The following is a 24528-nucleotide window of genomic DNA, read 5'->3' as shown; positions in this document are numbered from 1 at the left end:
CTGCTTTTATTATTTTTATATTATAGACAGATATTGATATTATATATGCATATAGATTTTAATTGTATATTATTTATCATATATTATGGTTAAGTACTTGTCAAATATTATTTGAATAAATTCAAAATATCCAAGAAGCCTCTGCTTCCCATACTCTATCTACACTGTCATGATCCATCCTTTCATCTAACATTTGGCCAAAATCGTCCTCTATGAGGCCCTTTTTAAAAACCTCAATTACCAAGGATGTCCAACTAGGTCATATTGACAAAATGGTCCCACTTCCTACCACTTTAATGCTAACAATTCATACCTGCCCCATTTAATCTCTATAACCCTGACAGGAGCTAGCCTGACAATTTTCATTCCCCAGCTGGCCAATATTTACTTCCACTTTGGTTGACCTGAGGCAAAATTATGAAGTAAATTCATGGTATACTGGGAAGATTATCAAACTTGTAGGCACGAGAAACTGGTCATAATCTTTGCTCTATCACTTATAAAAATATAATTAGTCAAGTCATCTTTCTCTGAGTCTCAGTTTCCTCATATGTAAAATAAGGTATTATTATCTGCCAAGAATCTTTCACATGCTTGGCATTCAAGGTTTTTTTTTTTTTTTTGATTTGATTTCTACTCATCATCTCCAACACATTTCATACTACCATCCAGAGCAATAGCTCTAGCCAAACTGGCCATATCACTGCATTCAGTTAAGATCAATTCAACAAACCTTCATCTAAAACTTGATCTTAATTGTCCTTTTAGAAAGAATTTGAAATTAAGTCACACTAAAATATTTTAACTAACTAAGCCTCAATGTATTTCATTCCTTGAAGTATTTGCATTTTTTACACAGGGAAAATGCTTAACTCAAAGAAATGACTGTCCCTAATGATTTAGTTTCAACTTACTAGACCTATAGGAGAATGGGAAGTTGGGGCTTCTTTCTCTTTCAGATGTACATGGAGTTTCATTTGTTGAGCATATAGATAAGGGATCTTAGTAAGCAACAAATATTTTATTTTTGAGCACATGGAAGTGCTTAATGCAATAAGATGGGAACAATTCTCAGGTTGAAAGTTCTCAGTCCTTGTATTACAGAGAAATTTTCTTTTTTTTTAATTTATTTTTATTTTTTTTCTTTATTTTCTTTATTTTAATTTTTATTTAATAATTACTTTACATTGACAGAATCCATGCCAGGGTAATTTTTTTTTACAACATTATCCCTTGCACTCATTTCTGTTCTGATTTTTCCCCTCCCTCCCTCCACCCCCTTCCCTAGATGGCAAGCAGTCCTATATATGTTGGATATGTTGCAGTATATCCTAGATACAATATATGTTTGCAGAACCGAACAGTTCTCTTGTTGCATAGGGAGAATTGGATTCAGAAGGTATAAATAACCCGGGAAGAAAAACAAAAATGCAGGTAGTTCACATTCGTTTTCCAGTGTTCTTTCTTTGGGTGTAGCTGCTTCTGTCCGTCATTTATCAATTGAAACTCAGGTCTCTTTGTCAAAGAAATCCACTTCCATCAAAATATGTCCTCATACAATATTGTTGTTGAAGTGTATAATGATCTCCTAGTTCTGCTCATTTCACTTAGCATCAGTTCATGTAAGTCTCGCCAGTCCTCTCACTACAGAGAAATTTTCCTCACTTATTGAAACTGTCCTCTTGTCACTGGAATAAAAAATGGCTTGAGGGTTTGTTCTTCTCTCCCTTTTCACAAATAGCCCCTTACTTCCAAAAGCCTAAAGAAGAAAGCTCTTCAAATCCTTCCATTTTCTAACTTCTTGTCTCAGACCCAATAATTCTGAGTTCATAAAGATGCTAAAAATCAGAACCTGAATCCACCTCCCCTATTGTTGTTCCCATTTGGTGAAGAGGTATAACAATAGGTCCTGGAGTTCAAACACTTACCACTTGCTTCTGTTTCAGGGGCTTTACGCAGAAAGTGCCATCTGTGTGCTGAAATGAAAAGACAATTATCATGACAGAGAAGAGAAGGCAAGAAGAGGCCAATCAATCTAGCATTTAATAATGCTAATAAATTAAATAATTTAAATAAAGACCTGTTCTGTGTCATGTACTGTACTAAGTGCTGAGAACACAAACACAAAGATTGAAATTACCCTGACTTAAGGAATTTACATTCTAGCGAGAAGAAATACCATGTTTCTAAGTATATTAAGAATAAATACAGGGATGAAGACTATCTTGTGATTTCTTTAGTATTGATAACCATCAGCACCTTTCCTAAAACCTCAAAAGAGTCTTAAAAAGTTGTCTAAAGCACTGATAAGTTATGTGCTTTTTTGAAGGGGTCATACAACCAATCTATGTTAGAATCAGGACTTGAACCCAAGTATTTCTGGCTAAAGTCAGCTTTCTATCCAGTACAACACTTATTAAGATGAAATATATACAGAATAAATAGAAAACAAACAATACAGAATTTATAAATACAAAGCAGCTGTTCCTTTATTTACTCTTACATATTCAATTCAATATATTCTTATGAAGGCTATACAAATATAATGGAAAATTCATCATAATGTAAAAAAATCCAGAAGACCATGGAAATAGTTAGATGAACTGATATAAAATGAAGTAAACAGAATGAAAACAACATGAATAGTAATAATGTACTACAATGTAAATGGAAAAAAACAAAAAAACCCCCTAAACTGAATGCTCTGCAATTAAAATGACCAAGTTTGGCCTTGGAGAAGAACTGAGAAAATGTACCACCCTCCTTCTCTGCAGAGCAGGGTGTGGAATGTGGAAGATGACATGTACTGTTAGACATGATGTGGTGCCTGGTTCTATTGAACTATTTTTCTCCCCAACAGCCTTTCTTTTAAAATCTTTGTTATAAGGGTAACAAAATCTTGAGGGGAGGAGAGAAGGAATATGTTTAGAAAGGAAATTAGTATATAAATTAAATATATCAATAAAATGAAATTAAAATCCCAAATATGAAGGAACTGTTATTCTAAGACACTGTTTCAGACACCTGAGATATAAGGACAAAAATGAAATAGTCAATAAAACACAAAAACAGAACCAGCCCCAGAGTTAGGTCTATTGGATCTCAGACAGCCTGGACACTGGCCTTCTTTGTGGGGCAAGAAAATAGATTATTAATATTTAGGCTTAATTCAAGAAGAGGAGTGCTCTTGCTGGTTTACTTACTCACCTTTTCAAATGTAGCGAGAAGTACATGGCAGTGTCCAAAATGCTCTGCAAGACACAAAAGCATAAAGTGAACAAAGAAAAACCACATTCCACACCCTGACATCTCTATCTCACTAATGATTCTCCTAACCCAGAGCTTTTTAAGCAATTATTGGGGGGATGGGGTGAGAGAGAGACTAATACATAATATTACAAATCACATCAATCTAAGGCCCTTAAAAAAAATTCTGACAGTAAGGATGAAGAAAACCCTGTTTGATTGCATGATTTAAAAAATGCATGCTACCCTAGGGCAGCAGCAGCTGTGGCGGCCAGCACCTACCACAAGAGAGCACTCACTATACATAGAAAGAGAGTCCACGTCCCATCGTACCATCACCTTCATCCACTACAGCATGGACAACCATTGGGTAGACTTCTCGATCCAGGTCAAAACCCAGCTGCAAAGTGAGCATAACAAAGGAATACACAGAAAGAGGAATTGAGACACTTAAATGTACTTGTCAGATGCAACATTTAGCTAAACACTCTTAGAATATATCATAAAGGGACAATCCATCTAGAAGTCTTAAGCATCATCATTTAGGACTGTTCTCCAAGGACTCAGTATACCTTTAATTGCACAAGTCAATTTAGCTACTTTAAAAAAAGCTCTTTTAAAAATTCCTTTTGGATTTAACCCTCTCCCCAAGTGTATTTCTATCTTTAAAAAATATACATACACACACATCTATATAATATACAATGTGCCAAGTGTCAGAAATACAAAGACAGAAATGCATTAATCCTTGCCCCCAAGATTTTTATTAAGTGAGACCACATTTACAAGTAAGGATATATAAAATTTATATAAGATAAATTTTTAGGATGGAGGAAGGGCACTATCAACTGGAGGGAATTGGGAAAAGCTTCATTTAGAAGATGATACTTGAACAGAGTTTGAGGAAAACAGAGGATTCTCAGAAGCAGAGATGAAGTGGGAAAACATTCCAGGCATAGAGGAGTTTCACTACAAAGACAATGAAGTGGGAAACAAACTGTGTGGTCATTTTTCACTCAGTCAACATTCATTAAGCGCCTACTTTGTGCCCAGCACTATGCTAAACAGTGGGATTGGAAAAAGAGGCACTGACTTTAAGAAACTTACAATCTGAGAGACTACCAAGTCCATAGGTAAGGAGTTATATATGGAGTTGGATTTTGATCAATGGGAGTGACTTGATCGGCAGTTCTGTGAAATATGGATTGGAAAGGATACAGATTTGAGGCAGGGAGACAAATTAAAAGCTACTGCATAGGCCAAGTGAGAAGTGCAAGGGCCTGAGTCAACATAAGTAGAGAGAAGGAGATATGTGTGAAATATGTTGTGGAAATGGAAACGACAAGATTTAGCAACTGACTGATGTGAGCAGTGAAAGGGGATGAGGATTTAGACATAACACACTGGAATTGACAACCTGGATGACTGGAAGAACTGTGGTGCTCTATTCAAGGAAGTCTGAAAGAAGAATGGGTTTGGAGGAAAAGATTAATTAATTCAGTTCTGAACATGCTAAATTTGGGATGCTTATTGAAAACCTAGTTTGAAATATCCACCATGCATCCTACCAACCTAGAATTTAGGAGACTAGGATTGAATAGAGATATGAATAGAAAAGATAATTATACCATTGGTAGCTGCTATGGACCATTCTTGAGAAAATGTAGAGAGAGAGAAAGGAAGAAGACCCTGAATAGAAGTGTGAAGATAAAGGCAGAATTAAGGGTGTGAAATGGAGGATATGCCTGCAAAAGAGACAGAAAATATGATCAGACAGAGAGAAGTAGAACCAAGAGAGAGCAGTGTCATAAAGACCCAGTGGGTCTCTAGAGAATATCTAGGAGAAAATGTCAAATTCTATAACGAAGTGATAAGGGAAGAGGATGCAGAAAAGATCATAACACTGGTCAATTAAGAAATGATTGGTAATTCTGGAAGGAGTTGTTTCAGTTGAGTGATGAGATTGGAAGGTAGGCTGCAGAGATTTGCAAAATGAGAGGAGAGGAAATTGAGATAACAATTTGCATACCAATTTTTCTAAAAGTTTGGGAAAAAATGGAAGAAAAAAAATGATGGCTTGAAAAGATCAAAGATCTGGTAAGAATTTTTCAGGCTTGGAGGAGACATAGCTGTATTTATAAGTAGTAGGGGAAGAACTAATAGATATAAGAGATTTAAGATCTAAAAAGAGATGACTGTTGGGGATAATTTACTGGAGAAGATGGGCTGGGATAAAGTGTATGTAAAGAAGTTGACCTAGAGAGAAGATAGAGACAGAGTAAAGGAAGGAAGATGAGGAATGATTCTGAAGATTTTAAAATACAGAGAAAGGGGAAAAAAGGGTTCATGGCAAAATTTTCTCAGCAAAAAGAGAGGACAGTCTGGTAAATGTGAGGAAAAGAAGAGATTTGAAATAGTCTATGTGAAATGGGAAAAGTATTAATCAGGGAGGAATGAAAGGACTGTCTTGCTGTAGTGAGGGCCCAGTGAGATTAAATCACTTAAATCTGTACTGGATCCACTTGGTTCGGTGCCTCATCTCCTCCAGTTCCATTCAACAACACATGGTTAGGAGTGGAGGCAAGGAGGCCAAGGTTGGGCTGGAATCTGACAAAACAAGAATAGTGATAGTTCAAGAGATCTGAGAAGAGACAGGCTGAAGTTGAACTGGTTAATTACAGGGTTGAGATTAAGAAATAATAAAGTGAGGTTAGAGTATGTGTGATGGCCTGGAAAGATAATGAGGGATGGAGAATTTAAAAGTTGTGAGAATAAAGAATAAGTTGAAAAGAAATGAGAAAGACATAGGGAAACTGTCTGGAAAGGAGAAGGAAGTGGATATGAGGAGAAATTTTGATCATATAAAAATAAAATAAAAGCTTTATTTTATTTTTTAAAGGAAAGACATAGGGAGAGATGAAATGAAAGGACATTATGGTACAATAAAAGGATATGATATATATGTCTTCAGGTATGTAAGTAGTATAACAGAATCAAATGCATCCAATGGCATGAGCGAAGCTGGAATGTTTGAAACCTTTCTTGCTTCTATATGCCTTACCTGCAGAAGCCAACACTTAAGTTGGCTCTTGGGTACTCAGGAGTCTCCATTAGGAAATGTTATCCCCACATTCTCCCTCATGGTTCATGTCCCCAAGACAAGAGACAGCTTACCTCCTCTTCAGCCCACTCAGACGGATCAACAGCATGAGAGGGCAGGCAGAATTGCTGACACACTCCTCTTTTATAGTGCACAGTCTCTGACTGAAGGCTGGTGTCTTTTGGGATGTAGCTATAAATCGGGGGGGGGGGGTCAAAGTTAGCATCTTGCCCAGATATAGTTGACACTTCTCTCTCTTTCATTTTGGTTCTTAATGATATTTATAATGATATAATTACCCATGGTAATTAAAGGAGAGAACCTGCTTTATCACAAGTTTCCTTTGCCTTCACTGGTTATGCCATAGAATTCTCTCCTTAACCTATATTCCCTCAGAAAGAATGAGTAAGTGTCTAACTTCATCTAGATGACATAAGGAATCATACTGCAATTTTGCACTGAACTAAGATAGTATTGAAAAAGGTAAAACAAAAAAATTAAAGAGCAGGTCCATCAGCTTAGGAAGTAGATCTTGGTCAGGAAGCAAAATGCCTTACTAATAACAGTAGAAGACCTGGGCTATATTAAACTGGTCTCTAGAGGCAGCATGGCCTCCATCCCTTTTTACCTGGCTATGCCATTCTGGAACTCTTCAGTGGCTTGATAGTAGATGGTGATTGCCACCCGGGCATCAGTGTCAAATGTGAACTCTACATTGTAGTGGACTTTGGCTTTGCTGACCTCTTCTCCAGGGGTTTTTACTTCCTCGGTGCACCTAGAAGACCTCAGAGAATGAGAACCCAGATGCCAGAAAAGAATGCGGGGCCCCAGGCCTCCTAAGTTGTAAGCCAGAATTCACAGAAAGGCTGGATACTTTAATTCTCTCTATCCATCCAATAAATAAACCATGTACAACTACAAAAACAACCAAAAATTTTTTAAAAAACTAAATTCAACAGGGATAAACATAAAAGGATCCTTGAATTGCTAGTGTGGGTATTGCTACCATGACACCATTCTAAGCTTTCACAGATGGACTGGTGAGTTGTTGCTGGGGCTTAAAAATTCATTACCCTGAAGCTGACCTGGTAATAAGCCTCTCCAAACTTACGGAAGCTGATCTTTTGACAAAAGGCGTACAGTCTACTGCTATATCCATATTGAATGTCTTTCCATCTTGCCAGAAGATATGGAGAACTTGGTCTTGGTTAGCATTATGTCTAAAAAACCTAAGTTACCTTTATACAAAGTGAGAAATCTGAATAAAATTCTGAATCAAATGTAAAGTCCAACACATAGGTTCAAAATTCAGCTTCATAAATATAGGGTTAAGGGAGAAGAGGTTAAACAACAGAATTAATTTTATTTTTACTGTAATAAAAGGAATTAACAGTTGGCCATGATAACCAAAAGAAGTAATCAAATCTTAGCCTGCATTGCCATAAGCCCAGTGCTCAATATAAGGAAAATGACAGTTCTATGTATTTTGGACAAGTTAGACACATCTGGAACACTGTTTTTGGCTGTGGAAACATTTTTTTAAAACTTCTTTAATTATAAAAGTAACAATCCACAAATAAATACATGTATGAAAAATTTATATCATCAACCTTTAGTAAGGAATAATCAAAAGAATTTTAAAAAAAAAACTAGCAAGCAAATTCAATGTTCTGTTCCAAGTCTGCCTAAAATTCTGCCACTTCTGGTTGGTTTCCTTCGTTCTTTTCTTTTCTTTTTCTTATATAGTTGTAGAAAATGTCTAGTCCTGCGGATTTCACACAACAGCAACCTTATATGAAAGAACTAGACATATTTCCCTACAGAATTCACTTTTATTAATTCTATGATACCATAACATTCTACTATATAGAATACCACGATTTAGGGCTTGATGACAAGACTACCTTAGGAACAGAAAGTGCATTTTTCTTGCCTCCTAATCTCTATCACTATCCTGTCTGGTTAGAAATTACAACTTGGGACTGCAGGTACCCTCTTCAGTCCCTACTCCTTACTTGACCTCTTAAAAGGAAAACACCTCTGGGCAGTGCGAAGAGCCTTCTAGCCTTCTACTAACTCCTTCTTTCCTGGATGACAAGGATCCAGAAGAAGCTTTTTCTTTTGGGTTGCAAACCCAGATTCAAAACTTTAGAAAAAGTTGTGGCAGTGCCTGAGAAAGGGAGTTATATACACTAAGAATGTCTGCCCCAAACCCAGTAATTGGAACTGAAGCCTACAAGTACTGTGAGTAAGACTGTCCCTGAGAAAATGTGAGTAAACAGCAGAAAATATCAAACAAAATCAATAAATATGATGTAAATGAAAAGAAGTCTAAAAGGTAGGTAAAAATGAGTAACTTCACTAGAAGCACAAATAGTTCCACAGAAAGGAAAAAAGGACAAAATGGAAGGATAAATGAAATAATAATAAAAAATTAAATTAGAATTGAAATAAGCACTTTGGAAGAAAAAGTTATAAGGAGAATTGATTAAAACACAAGGGAGAAAACTTTATGCAAGTAAATATCCTAAAAAAGAGAATATTGTAATTAGAATGCAATGATTCCATATGCAAGAAGAAATATAAGAACAAAGTAAAAGGATTGAAAAAATTAGAAAATATAAGTCATTGACTATTAAAAACAACTGACATGTAAAACAGGTCAAGGAGAGATAAGTTAAGAATCACTGGACTCTCTGAAAAAAAAAAACATACATTTTCAAGAAATCATAAAACTGGGCAGTAAACTGCCCAGAAGCAATGTTAAAAAATAAAGAATCCACCAATACCTTCTTGAAAGAAAACCCAAATTGAAAATATGCAGGAATGTTAAACCCAAAATTCAGAGCTTTCTGGGCAAACAAAAAGAATAAGTCCAATATTTTTAAACTATGTAAAATAATGGGGAGAGAAGAGATGCTGGAAAAATCCTTTTATAAGGCAAACATCTTTCTGAAACCTAACCAGGAAGAGATAAAATAGAGAAAGAAAACAACAGAATATAACTGTCTTTTTTTTTTTTTTTTAAATTTTTTATTTAATAATTACATTATATTGACACTCATTTCTGTTCCGATTTTTTTCCCCTCCCTCCCTCCACCCCCTCCCCTAGATGGCAAGCAGTCCTTTATATGTTGGATATGTTGCAGTATATCCTAGATACAATATATGTTTGCAGAACCGAACAGTTCTCTTGTTGCGTAGGGAGAATTGGATTCAGAAGGTATAAATAATCCGGGAAGAAAAACAAAAATGCAGATAGTTCACATTCGTTTCCCAGTGTTCTTTCTTTGGGTGTAGCTGCTTTTGTCCGTCATTTATCAATTGAAACTCAGGTCTCTTTGTCAAAGAAATCCACTTCCATCAAAATATGTCCTCATACAATATCGTTGTCGAAGTGTATAATGATCTCCTGGTTCTGCTCATTTCACTTAGCATCAGTTCATGAAGGTCTCTCCAAGCCTCTCTGTATTCATCCTGCTGGTCATTTCTTACAGAACAATAATATTCCATAACATTCATATACCACAATTTACCCAGCCATTCTCCAATTGATGGGCATCCATTCATTTTCCAGTTTCTAGCCACTACAAACAGGGCTGCTACAAACATTTTGGCACATACAGGTCCCTTTCCCTTCTTTAGTATTTCTTTGGGATATAAGCCCAATAGAAACACTGCTGGATCAAAGGATATGCACATTTTGATAATTTTTTGGGCATAATTCCAGATTGCTCTCCAGAATGGTTGGATTCGTTCACAACTCCACCAACAATGCATTAGTGTCCCAGTTTTCCCGCATCCCCTCCAACATTCATCATTATTTTTTCCTGTCATCTTAGCCAATCTGACAGGTGTGTAGTGGTATCTCAGAGTTGTCTTAATTTGCATTTCTCTGATCAATAATGATTTGGAACACTCTTTCATATGAGTGGTAATAGTTTCAATCTCATCCTCTGAAAATTGTCTGTTCATATCCTTTGACCATTTATCAATTGGAGAATGGCTTGATTTCTTATAAATTTGAGTCAGTTCTCTATATATTTTGGAAATGAGGCCTTTATCAGAACCTTTAACTGTGAAAATGTTTTCCCAGTTTGTTGCTTCCCTTCTAATCTTGTTTGCATTAGTTTTATTTGTACAAAGGCTTTTTAATTTGATGTAATCGAAATTTTCTATTCTGTGATCAGTAATGGTCTCTAGTTCATCTTTGGTCACAAATTTCTTTCTCCTCCACAAGTCTGAGAGATAAACTATTCTATGTTCCTCTAATTTATTTATAGTCTCGTTCTTTATGCCTAGGTCATAGACCCATTTTGATCTTATCTTGGTATATGGTGTTAAGTGTGGGTCCATGCCTAATTTCTGCCATACTAATTTCCAATTATCCCAGCAGTTTTTATCAAATATTGAATTCTTTTCCCAGAAGTTAGGGGCTTTGGGTTTGTCAAACACTAGATTGCTATAATTGACTATTCTGTCTTGTGAGCCTAGCCTTTTCCACTGATCCACTAATCTATTTCTTAGCCAATACCAAATGGTTTTGGTGACTGCTGCTTTATAATATAATTTTAGATCAGGTACAGCTAGGCCACCTTCATTTGATTTTTTTTTCATTAGTTCCCTTGAGATTCTCGACTTTTTATTGTTCCATATGAATTTTGTTGTTATTTTTTCTAGATCAATAAAATATTTTCTTGGAAGTCTGATTGGTATAGCACTAAATAAATAGATTAGTTTAGGGAGTATTGTCATCTTTATTATGTTCGCTCGGCCAATCCAAGAGCACTTAATATTTTTCCAATTATTTAAGTCTGACTTTATTTGTGTGGAGACTTTTTTATAATTTTGCTCATATAATTCCTGACTTTCCTTTGGTAGATAGATTCCCAAATATTTTATGGTATCAACAGTTATTCTGAATGGAATTTCTCTTTGTATCTCTTGCTGTTGGGTTTTGTTGGTGATGTATAAAAATGCTGAGGATTTATGGGGATTTATTTTGTAGCCAGCTACTTTGCTAAAATTATGAATTATTTCCAATAGCTTTTTGGTAGAATCTCTGGGGTTCTCTAGGTATACCATCATATCATCTGCAAAGAGTGATAGTTTGGTTTCCTCATTGCCTACTCTAATTCCTTTTATATCTTTCTCGACTCTTATTGCCGAGGCTAGTGTTTCTAATACGATATTAAATAATAATGGTGATAGTGGGCAACCTTGCTTCACTCCAGATCTTACTGGGAAGGGTTCCAGTTTTTCCCCATTGCATATGATGCTTACTGATGGTTTTAAATATATGCTCCTGACTATTTTAAGGAAAAGTCCATTTATTCCTATGCTCTCAAGTGTTTTTATTAGGAATGGATGTTGGATTTTATCAAATGCTTTTTCTGCATCTATTGAGATGATCATGTGGTTTTTGTTTGTTTGGTTATTGATATAGTCAATTATGCTAATAGTTTTCCTAATATTGAACCAGCCCTGCATTCCTGGTATAAATCCTACTTGGTCATAGTGTATTATCCTGGTGACAATTTTCTGTAATCTTTTTGCTAATATTTTATTTAAGATTTTAGCATCAATATTCATTAGGGAGATTGGTCTATAATTTTCTTTCTCTGTTTTCAGCCTACCTGGTTTAGGTATCAGTACCATATCTGTGTCATAAAAGGAGTTTGGTAGGACTCCTTCAATCCCTATTTTTTCAAATAGTTTATATAACATTGGAGTTAATTGTTCTTTAAATGTTTGGTAGAATTCACATGTAAATCCATCTGGTCCTGGGGATTTTTTCTTAGGGAGTTGATTGATAGTTTGTTCTATTTCTTTTTCTGAGATGGGACTGTTTAGGATATTTACTTCTTCCTCTGTTAGTTTGGGCAAGCTGTATTTTTGGAGGTATTTTTCTATTTCATTTAAGTTGTCGAATTTATTGGCATAAAGTTGGGCAAAGTAACTCCTAATTATTGCTCTAATTTCCTCTTCGTTAGTGGTGAGTTTTCCCTTTTCATTTTTAAGACTAACAATTTGATTTTCCTCTTTCCTTTTTTTAATCAGATTTACTAAGGGTTTGTCTATTTTGTTGGTTTTTTCATAGAACCAACTCTTAGTTTTATTAATCAATTCAATAGTTTTTTTACTTTCAATTTTATTGATCTCACCTTTTACTTTTAGAATTTCAAGTTTAGTGTTTGACTGGGGGTTTTTAATTTGTTCCTTTTCTAGCATTTTTAATTGCAAACCCAATTCATTGACCTTCTCTTTCTCTATTTTATACAAATAGGCCTCTAGAGATATGAAATTTCCCCTTATTACCGCTTTGGCTGCATCCCATACATTTTGGTATGATGTCTCATTATTATCGTTTTCTTGGGTGAAGTTATTAATTATGTCTATGATTTGCTGTTTTACCCAATCATTCTTTAGTATGAGATTATTTAGTTTCCAATTATTTTTTGGTCTACTTCCCCCTGCTTTTTTGTTGAATGTAATTTTCATTGCATCGTGGTCTGAAAAGGATGCATTTACTATTTCTGCCTTACTACATTTGAGTTTGAGGTTTTTATGTCCTAATATATGGTCAATTTTTGTATAGGTTCCATGAACTGCTGAAAAGAAAGTGTATTCCTTTCTGTCTCCATTACATTTTCTCCAGAGATCTATCATATCTAGCTTTTCTAGTATTCTGTTTACCTCTTTGACTTCTTTCTTATTTATTTTCTGGTTTGATTTATCTAATTCTGAGAGTGCAAGGTTAAGATCTCCCACTATTATAGTTTTACTGTCTATTTCTTCTTGCAGCTCTCTTAGTTTCTCTTTTAAGAATTTAGATGCTACCCCACTTGGTGCATATATGTTTAATATAGATAGTGCTTCATTATCCATGCTACCCTTTAGCAAGATATAGTGTCCTTCCTTATCTCTTTTAATTAGGTCAATTTTTGCTTTAGCTTGATCTGAGATCAGGATGGCTACCCCTGCTTTTTTGACTTCACCTGAAGCATAGTAGATTTTGCTCCAACCTTTTACCTTTAACCTGCATGTATCTCCCCGCTTCAGGTGTGTTTCCTGTAAACAACATATTGTAGGATTCTGGCTTTTAATCCATTCTGCTAACCGCTTCCTCTTTATGGGGGAGTTTACCCCGTTCACATTTATGGTTAGAATGACCAATTCTGTATTACTTGCCATCTTGTTAACCCCGGTTTATGCTTTCCTCCCTTCTTTCCCCTTTCCCCCCTTCCAATTATTAAGCTTGTGAGCACCCCTTGTTTCTCACAGCCCTCCCTTTTTAGTGTCCCTCCCCCCGCCTTAGAGTTCCTCCCCCTATCTTACCCCTTTCCCTCCCAGTTCCCGTATTCCCTTCCGCTTAGCTTATTCCTTCCCTTTCCACTTTTCCCTTCTCACTTTTCAATGAGATGGGAGAAGTTTCACCATAGATTGAATATGTCTTAAGATTTTTCACTTAAAGCCAATTCTGAAGGCAGTAAGATACCCACTATATTCATCCCCCTCCATTCTTTCTCTCAGATATAATAGGTTTCCTATGCCTCTTCATGAGATGTACTACTCCCACTTTACCCTTTTTCTGGTACAATGTCCTTTCCACATCAATTTCTAGAACAAGGTATACATGTATTCTTTATGCATCTATATAGTCAAAATATAGTTCCCAAGATTAATCTTTACCTTTTTAGATTTCTCTTGAGTTCTATATTTGTAGATCAAACTTTTTGTTAAGTTCTGGTTTTTTCATCAGAAATAGATGAAATTCGCTTACTTCGTTGAATGTCCATCTTCTTCCCTGGAAAAAGATGCTCATTCTCGCTGGGTAAGTTATTTTTGGTTGCATACCAAGTTCCTTAGCCTTTCGGAATATCATATTCCAGGCCCTTCGATCTTTTAATGTGGATGCTGCCAGATCCTGGGTGATCCTTATTGTGGCTCCTTGATACTTGAATTGGGTTTTTCTAGCCGCTTGCAATATTTTTTCTTTCATCTGAGGGTTCTGGCATTTGGCCACTATATTCCTTGGTGTTTTGATTTTAGGATCCCTTTCAGTGGGTGATCGATGAATCCTTTCAATGTTTATTTTTTCCTCTGTTCCTATGACTTCTGGGCAGTTCTCTTTGATAATTTCCTGGAAGACAGTGTCCAGGCTCTTTTTTTCATCATGTTTTTCTGGGAGTCCAATGATTCTCAGATTGTCTCTCCTGGATCTGTTTTCCAGGTCTGTTGTCTTTCCCAGAAGGTATTTCACATTTTTCTCCATTGTTTGATTTTTTTGGATTTGCTTGACTGATTCTTCTTGTCTCCTCGAGTCATTCAATTCCACTTGTTCAAGTCTGATTTTCAGTGAAGTATTCTCTTCACTCACTTTTTTAAAATCTTTCTCTAATTGTCCAATTGAGTTCTTTTGTTCTGTGGAATTTTTTTCCATTTCGCCAATTTTGTTTTCCAGTTCACTAATCCTATTTTTCAAGGATTTTACTTCTTTATCCACTCTCTCTTTAACTGACTTCTCCAGGCTCTTTTGCCAAGCTTCCCTCTCCTTTTCCCAAGCTTCCTTCTCCTTTTGCCAAGCCTCACTCTGCTTTCCCCATTTTTCTTCTAGCTCCCTTGTGAGAGCCTTTTTAATCACTTCTATGAGGTTCATCTGTGCTGAGGAACAGACGATCTCCTCCTTTGGGGAATCACCTGGGGACTGCCTGTTTTTAGTCTCCTCAGGATTTAGAGTCTGCTCTCTATCTGTGTAGAAGCTGTCTAGGGTTAAAGTCCTCTTCAGCTTCTTGCTCATTCTGTCTATTAATCAGAGACAAACTACCAAAGAAAAACAGAAAAAACTGGAGTCTTTCTTTGGGGGGGGGGCTGGGTGTGTTATCGAGCTTCCTCTACAGACTGCAGGGGGCAGCAGTGAGGCACTAGCAGGACTGTGCTGCGCCTGCGCTCTGAGATCCCAAAGCGTGCTGAGTCACTGAGGGGGGGGAAGGGGGGGGCGGCCAGGTCCTGAGAGACTCCAGCTGTTTGCGGTTGTGTTCTTCAGCCCCGGTGTTTTTAGCTTCTCTGCTGGGCTGTTGACTTGCTGCAGGTTCCAAACCTGTAGCGAAGCTCTCCCCGCAGAGACAGCTGCGATCACTCCCCACCCCCTCTCCAGTCTGCTCCCGTGCTCTCACTGCCGCTGCCCGCCGCCTGCGCCCGATCTAAAACCGCCCCAGCCCTCCAGTAAAGACAGACCTTTCTTGGCGGATCTCAAGGATGGCTTCTCTTGGTAAGTATTTGTGGGTTTTTTTCAGTCAAGCATTGATTCAGAGGCTTGTAATGAAGTGGATAGTGAGAGAAAGCGCGGAGCTTATGCAACTGTGAGCCTCCTCTCCGCCATCTTAACCGGAAGTCCTATAACTGTCTTTAAAGAACATAGATGCAAGAATAATGAATAAAATATTAGCAAAAGACTAGATCTTAAGTTAGAAAATCGTCACCACACATGAGCATTTCCAATTCAAAGAAGACTATAAAGAGAATTGTATATGAAATCATGAATCTATTACTGCCTTTTCAAAAAAGATATATTAAATTCCAACATGGTAGTACTAAGAACTCTTTCTTGTCTGCATTTCCAATCTCTTCTATGTATTTCATAAATGTTTCATTGACTTTCTTTTTTCCTTTTTTTATATACCTCTCCACCCTTCTCTACAACTTCTTCATACCCTTCCCCATAAAATCTACTTTTGCAGCAAATATATATTGTAAAGCAAAAAAAAAATTTAAATCTCTCTCTCATTTGAAAATGTATGTTTCATTTTGTACTGTCTGGCATCTCTCACTCAGAAGGCTAGACTCAACACTGGTCTTTTGAAGTCATGACTGGCAAATATATTGATCAAAGTGCATAAGTTTTTCAAAAATCTTATTCTTTGCAATGTTGTCATCAAAAATGAATGTTTCATGATTCTTCAGTTAAGAAACATAGTAAATAGAGCACTGGGCTTGAAATTAGGAAGACACATTCTCATGAGTTCAAATATGGATTCAGTCACTTATTAGCTGTGTGATAGTAGGTAAGTCATTTAATCTTGTTTGCTTTAGTTCCTCATTTGTAAAATGATCTGGATAAGGAACCACTCTAGTATCTCTGCCAAGAAAACCCCAAATGGGATCATGAAGAGTTAGACATAACTAAAACAACTCAACAACAATAATTCCTGATTCTGCTCAGGCAGAACCTTAACTCTGAGGTAGCTAGATAGTGCAAGTGGATAGAAATCTGGGCCTGAAGTCAGGAAAACTTAAGTTCAAATTCAGCCTCAAATACTTACTAGCTATATGACCCTCGGCAAATCACAACCTCTGTTTGTCTCAGTTTCCTCATCTGTAAAATGGGAATAATAATTGTACCTACTTCAAAGGGCTATTGTGAGAATCAAATAAGATTTGTGCAAAGCACTTAGCACAATGACTGTAACTATAACACTATATAGAACTAGCACTATAAATTCTTATTTCCTATTTTTTTCCTCTATTCACTTCACTTTGCATCAGTTCATACAAATCTTTCCAGATTTCCATACAAAACTATATCTTTTGTCATTTCTTACAGCACAGTATTATGCCATCACATCCAAATTTAATAATATATTCAGCTAGTTCCCAATTGTTGGTCACTCAGTTTGTTCCCAATGTTTCACCACAACAAAAAGTGCTGCTATGCCATCAATATCAGTATTTGAATCAAAGAATTGGTCAAAAGATCAATCATGATTCTAGAATACCAATAATCAATGAGAACATACATTTTCAGACATGGCTAATATGGGAATATATGTTGCTTAATTATGCATATTTGTTATAAGGATTTTTTCCTTTTTGAAATTTGGGGCAGGAAAGGGTTGGCAAAAAAAAAAAAGAAACAAGAAGAAAAGAAAAACGACATTCAAACAATTTTTAAAAGTGTGCAGAGAACAAAAGGAAAATCAGAAGAAAAAAGAGAAGCAGGACTGCTTTGAAAGTTACAATTGAATTTTTAAATTTATCTTAAAAGGAAAAGCTATACATTTTAGAGATTTGAAGCTTCAAGTATAATATTCTTATTCTTTCTACTTTGTATACATAAATGCTATTTTTTTCTTTTTCTTTGGGGGGAGAGATGGAAGAGTGTTAAATTCAACAGTCTCCTAATTCCCAAAGCCACAGTTTAGTGAGTTTGGATATAGTTGCAAATTGTTTTCTGGGATGACTGGACCATTTCAGAGCTCCAGAAAGAATACTGCCTCCCATACTCATCCCAACAATTACAACTTTACTTTTCTGTCATCTTTGTCAACATAATGGGTAGGAAGTGGAACCTCATATTGCTACAACAAATTTTAAAAATTATGTACATTCACAAAATTAGATTTACACCAAGATTTCAAGGGTCTTTCAATATGAGAAAAACTTTGAACATAACAAACTATGTTAATAACAAGAAATACATGATTATATGAACAGATTACAAAGAGTTTTTAACAAAATGTAATACCCATTTATATTAAAAACACTGGAATAAAATGACCATTCCTTAACATAGTAAATAGCATTTATTTTAAACCAAGAGCAAACATTATCACTATAATTGAGATAAATTTCAGAGGCCTTTCCAATAAGATCAGATGTAAAAGTGCCAACTACAATTATGTTATATAGTTTTAGAAATTTTAGCTAAAAAAACTACCTCCAAAGAGAAGTGATGGAATCTCATCGCAGATTGAAGCAAAATATTTTTCACTTTTTTTGGGGCAACATTGTTAGTATGGAAATGTTTTATATGATTTCCCATGTATAAATGATATCACATTTCTTGCCTACTTACTGGGTAGAAAGGGGCATGAAGGAGAGAGAAAATTCAGAACTCAAAATAAAAAAAAGAATGTTAAAAATAAATTAAAAATTTATATAAAAAAAGAAATGTATAGTAATAAGATAAGGAAATTAAAGGAATAAGAATAGTCAAAGAGGAAATAAAACAACTGCTTTTGCAAATGATATGGTTTACTCAGAGAATCCTAAACATTAAACTAAAATTAAATGAAGCAATAACTTCAGTCAATTGGTAAAATATAAATAAATATGCAGAAATCATCAGCCTTTTTGTATATTACCAACAAAAACTAGCAGGAAGAGATAATTAGAAGGGAAATAATAAAGAGATAGAAAAATACTTCTAAAATAATTACAGAACTTATAAAATATCTTGAAGACTTCCTACACATATAGGAATTTTATGAATACAGCTACAAAACACTTTTTTCCAGAAATAAAGACAGATGTAAATAATTGAAAAGGTATTAATTATTAATGCTTAGGCTGTACCAATATAATAAAAATAAGAGTACTACCTAAGTTAATTTGCAGATTTAGTATCATACTAATCAGACTATTTTATAGAACTAGAAAAAAATAATAATGAAATTTGTTTGGAAGAAAAAAAAGATTAAGAATGTCAAGGGAAATAATTGAAAAATGTTGGAAGGAAGGGGTTTTAAGCCTCATCAAAGTTTTAGCTTTATTACCAAGGAATAATCATCAAAAAATAATGGCATTGGTTAAAACAAATAGAAAAGATAAACACTGGACAAATTAACTTAAGACCCAAAAGCAACTGAGCATGGTGTTTTTTTTTTTTTTTAATTCAAGGACTGAAACTACTGGGGTAAACATTCAGTATTCAACAAAAACTTCTGAGAAAACAAAAAAGCACAAAAATTAGGCTTAGGCCAACATCTCATACCATATTTCAAAATAAATTCCAAATGGAAATAAAACCTAAATATAAAAGGAACATATAATAAGTGAAATAGAGGAACAGAGAAAGAGACACCTTTATAACTACTGATAAAGAAAGTTAAATGTTTGGCCAAACAATGAATAAGGAAGTTCAGAGATGACAAAATGGAAAATTTTGATTAAAAAATTTTAAAGTGCACATATAAAATCAAGGCAGTGATAATTAGAAGTAAAATAATAAACTTGGGGGAAAACTTCTTAGTAAATTTGTCTAGTAAAAAAGTAAACATTTTAAAGTTCTGCAATATAAACTATCGATATCAGACAACACTAAGATTAAGTATAGAGAAGGTACAGATCTGCATTAAACTTTTTTTGTCCAGAAGTTCCCTATATCAATGAAAACACAGGTTAAATTCCTATTTCTATCAAGAAATAAAAAGAATTGATGAAAATATATTGGAATAAGAACCTTTCCAAAGAGACAAATAATCAAAGGCAATTTTCAAAAGACTATCAAAAACTGGCCATTCTCAAGAGGATAACAAAAACTATCAAAATTGTCAAAGACCACATAAAAATACTCTAAATCATTAATTTTTAAAATGAAAATTAAAACAACCTGAAAATTCCACCCCATACCAAACAGACTGACAAAGATGACAGAAGAAAGGAAAATAGCATCGGTAAGTAATAGAGATGAGAATTAATCTTACTACTCTGGAAAGCAATTTGGAACTATACCCCCTAAGTAATTAAATTATATAAGACCTTTGATCCACAATATCACGATGAGGGATATACCCCAAAGATATAAAAAGGAAAAAATCTCCATGTATTCAGAAATACTTATAACACTTTTTTATCTCAGTGTTTTATCTCACAACTGGAAGCAAAGCAAATGCCTATCTACTAAGGAATGGCTAGACAAATTACATAGTACATGAATGTAATGGAATATTTTTGTGCCTTAAGACATGATAAAAGGACAGTTTCAGAAAAACCTGGGAAGACTTATATGAATTGATGCAGAATGATTTAGCATAACTAGGAGAACAAAATATGACAACATTGTAAAGGAAAACAACTCTGAAAGGTTTTAGAACTATGATCAATGCAATGACTCATAACTCTAGTTGACTGATGATTCCTGCTTCCTGACTCTTGGTGGAAAGGTGTTGAGCTAGAGGAACAGAATGAGGCGTTCCTCAAGTGTATAAATTTTTCAGTTTTCAGTGACCAGTTGTAGATTTGTTTTGTTTGATGGTATATATTTTTAATAAGAGAGGACTCTTGGGAGGGAGAGGGAGAAGAGTTGGGATGTAATAATAATGATTAAAAAAGAAAAAGAAAACAGCATCACTGACACATTAAAATAGAAAACAAGGAGCAGAAGGAGACAGAGACAATCAGAGCAGTTTTAGAAATACCAAGTTAAATTTAATATATACCTTTTCATGGTATCATACATATTCCACTTTTTCATTTCATTTTATAAGGAAATGTTCATGTTTATCAAGTTCGTCATAACAATAACAAAATATATCATAGTGTATGGACATAGAAATACTACTACTAGGTCTGTATCTCCAAAAAAGATAAAAAACAAAAAGGAAAAAAACCTGCATGTACAAAAATGCCGCTCTTTTTCTGGTAGAAAATAATTGGAAATTCAGGGGGATGTCCATCAATCAGGGAATGGCTAAACAAGTTGTGATATATGAAAGAAATGGAATACTACTGCTCCATAAGTATGAGCAGGCAGATTTCAGAAAAACTTGGAAAAACTTATATGAACTAATGCTGAGTAAAGTAAACAAGACACGAACATTGTACAAAACAGAATTCATTATATTTCTTTTAAAATCAGTCATCCTTTGAAATTCTCTGCTTTGTAAACACTGCCATTTTTCTAATTACTCATATTTTAATTTAATTATCATCCTTGGCTTTTTACTTATTCTTTCCCCTCATATGTAATCACTTGTTACATCTGATGATTCTGCCTTCTTTTCTTTCTTTTTTATCAATATAATAGTAACATTGCACAACAATAACTGAGATAGATATGTATGTGTATATAACTAAAATAGATTTAGCTCTTCTCAACAATATACATTAGTATTCTGCTAATAGTAACATATATATAACTATTAAATATAAAACATTATATATACATATACCTAATTTCAGCAATATACATTAGCATACTGCTAATATTTATATACATATATGTATATGTGTGTGTGTGATCATGTTGCTTCCAATGTTTTGCTATTACTAATAGAAGAACAATTCTGAACAATGTTGTACAGTTAGGTCCTTTCTTCTTTATGATATTTTGAGGTATCAAATTTTAGGAAGACATTGAAGAGCACAGAGAAGAGTAACCAAGATGATGATGAGAACTCAAAACCATGTAATGATTGAAAGAAGTTGGCATATCATCAATTGGAGAATGGCTGGGTAAATTGTGGTATATGAATGTTATGGAATATTATTGTTCTGTAAGAAATGGCCATCAGGATGAATACAGAGAGGTTTGGAGAGACTTACATGAATTGATGCTAAGTGAAATGAGCAGAACCAGGAGATCATTATACACTTCAACAACGATACTGTATGAGGATGTGTTTTGATGGAAGTGGATTTCTTTGACAAAGAGACCTAACTCAGTTTCAATTGATAAATGATGGACAGAAGCCGCTACATCCAAAGAAAGAACACTGGGAAATGAATGTGAACTATTTGTGTTTTTGTTTTTCTTCCCGGGTTATTTTTACCTTCTGAATCCAATTCTCCCTGTGCAACAAGAGAACTGTTCGGTTCTGCAAACATATATTGTATCTAGGATATACTGCAACATATGTAACATATATAGGACTGCTTGCCATCTAGGAGAGGGGGTGGAGGGAGGGAGGGGAAAAATCGGAACAGAAGCGAGTGCAAGGGATCGTGTTGTAAAAAAATTACCCTGGCATGAATTCTGTCAATAAAAAGTTATTATAAAATAAAAAAAGAAAGAAGTTGGCATATTTAGCCCCAAGAAGTAAAACTTAGTTGAGGACCAGTATGGTTTTCTTAGAGCACTTTGAAGGGCTAGTAGGTCAGGTAGAAAGATTAGACTTGAAAAACTGTCATGTTATTGCAGTCCCAAAGGGGGAAGGGAGAGCCTGAGCAGGTAGAATTCTACACTACTGGAGAGCTTTACTTCATGTAGACATCTAGATTCTAGATGACTACTTGTCAGAAGTGCTCTGTGTAATCTCCTACCCAGGCAAGGGCTGGCCTAGATGATGTGAGAGGTCCCTTCCAAATCCATGAGTCTATCATTCTATAAATTGAGTAGCTGACAGCTGGTAGCCTCCTGAGGCCTTATTATATACCTTGGCTCAGCTTGTTCCTGCAACTCACTCCCCTGTGTACTTTAGAAGCTCGTTGCAGCTTGTTCTGAAGCATGGCCTTGGTTCCTTCATCCCTGGAGTTGGCCCTAGGGATGGGACTGAGAGAGAACTAAAGATAGAGAAGCAGCTGGCAATATGCTTAAGGGTAAAATATTTTCCTTAAAGAGATAAAAAATGGTCATGAGAATAACCAACACCCCAATCCTATAATCAGAGTCACGATGCCCTTGCCCATCCAGGCAGTTCTGATAATTTTGCATTTGCAATCACCAGAAGAGAATCCCCAAGGAACAAGTGAGGTAGAGCTGTTCCTGTGGCGGCACGGCCATAGCATGCACGATGCACTGGGAGCAGTTTCACTTTAGTAATTTTGCTCTCGTGGACGTGAGTGAAAGCAATTAAATAAGTATTAATGATGATGATGATTTAAATAGCCTACCTAGGACACCAATTTTCTCAGAGGAAGAACATATGTAATAAAAGAAAATCTCATAAGTATACATTAAGATAAAAACTAAAGACTTAGGACTCCTCATTTCTAATTGTCTGTGAGAGCCCTGCACAAATCACCTAACTCAGTTTTCTCACCTGTAAAATGAGATAACAGGGCCCTGTTTTCATTTTTAAGCGTGTAGGAGGGTATTAATTTACTGATAAATACTTGTGAAGTTGTTCACAAAAACCGAAAATTTTAGCTATATAGGTACCTGGTCACAATACTAAAGGGCTGTTGTCTATTTTGGGAACAGAACATACTTGTGAAGGCAAGAGATCAAGTTTTGGGTCTGGGAAAAAGCATCTTTCTAAATCTTTTGTATGAACCATTTGTCCCCATTTCAAGACTTAGATCTCCAACCCTACCACATCTTAGAACTTACTTTACTAGTCTTAGAGTATCTTTTCGGATGTTGATTAGACTTCTCAGTGTCTTCACAGGTTCTTGGGGAGGTGGGGCTGCATAAGGAAACTGGATTGAAGACAAAACAAGAGAGAAAAGTTTGGTTAAAAAGCTTATTTTGTTCACTGTGCATTAGTTCAAAACTTGGAGAATTAATCAAAACAGACTCCTGAAGTTCCAAATGCCTTAGTGAAACACTATGGCTAGGTTAAGCATGAAAAGCTTTTCAATCTGACCTCAGATGTCAGGGCCAGACACATATGTCTTTTCCTTCAGAGATGCCACATGATGCCTTAGGAATTTAAGAACTGCATATAAAGGGAACCATAATCATGTATACAAAGCTGAGAAATTCAAATAGCAAAGTAAAGATTTTGCCCTCAGCTGACCATAAAAAAGCTATGTTCTTCAAATATGCAGGTCAGTAGCTATTTTTGAAGGAGGCAAAGATCTGTGGTGATCTTCATCCTCTCTCTTCACTATTGCCTTAACTATTTTCTACTGGCTTTTATCTCCAATGCTGGAGATCTGAATTAGTGATAATAGGGGGAAAACAAGAAAGGAAAACATGAAGAAAAAATCATAAATTTATTTAAAATTGAACATATTAGTATGCCAGTATTCATAGTTGTGCATGGGTTAATTAGTATTCCTAATTTTAGCAGACCATATTCTTTCCATAAACACTGATATTAAGAAATATATTTTATATCCATCTTTAACTTTAATGTATTCAAATCTAATAAAATTCTATAAATTTTTTCATATCTATTATATTTCATGAATGGCTCTAGAGAAAATCCTAATGGCTACATCTGATAATCAACTCTCAATTATCTTGGATTGTGGGTTTTATGACAGTTTTTTAATCCTAAATCTAAACTGACAGAAATACCCTGAGAAGAGATATTCCTTCCAATTTCCCAGTATTCTAACAATAAACCATAGTAATAATAATGTTCTTACAAAATAATATTAGCTTAAGCAAAACATGGAAAAGCAAGTAAAACATAATACCAAATTTAAAATATTATACACTGAAGTCTTAGGAATAACTTTAGTATTATCCTTTTTTGGGGGATGGCAGTAGAAGGTGATTGACATTCACACTT

General features: G+C 35.1%; 1 protein-coding gene across 4 annotated transcripts in view; it reads right to left on the bottom strand.

Annotated features, from left to right (window-relative positions):
• Positions 1-24528, bottom strand: part of RNF157 (ring finger protein 157) — a 129696-nt gene that overhangs the window by 16440 nt on the left and 88728 nt on the right. For 3 of the 4 annotated variants that reach the window (XM_051994985.1, XM_051994987.1, XM_051994988.1), the window contains exons 3-8: positions 23397-23485; positions 6975-7121; positions 6421-6538; positions 3580-3646; positions 3208-3251; positions 1929-1976 (exon numbers count right to left, since the gene is read on the bottom strand). In XM_051994985.1, coding sequence (XP_051850945.1) covers positions 1929-1976; positions 3208-3251; positions 3580-3646; positions 6421-6538; positions 6975-7121; positions 23397-23485 — 513 coding nt within the window. The remainder of the gene's footprint in view (positions 1-1928; positions 1977-3207; positions 3252-3579; positions 3647-6420; positions 6539-6974; positions 7122-23396; positions 23486-24528) is intronic. The other variant, XM_051994986.1, reaches the window with a different exon arrangement.

This window comes from Antechinus flavipes, chromosome 4 (genome assembly GCF_016432865.1).
Source record: "Antechinus flavipes isolate AdamAnt ecotype Samford, QLD, Australia chromosome 4, AdamAnt_v2, whole genome shotgun sequence".
Lineage (NCBI taxonomy): Eukaryota > Metazoa > Chordata > Mammalia > Dasyuromorphia > Dasyuridae > Antechinus > Antechinus flavipes.
The sequence above is the reverse complement of the archived record's forward strand: the minus strand, read 5'-3'. Positions and strand labels throughout refer to the sequence as shown.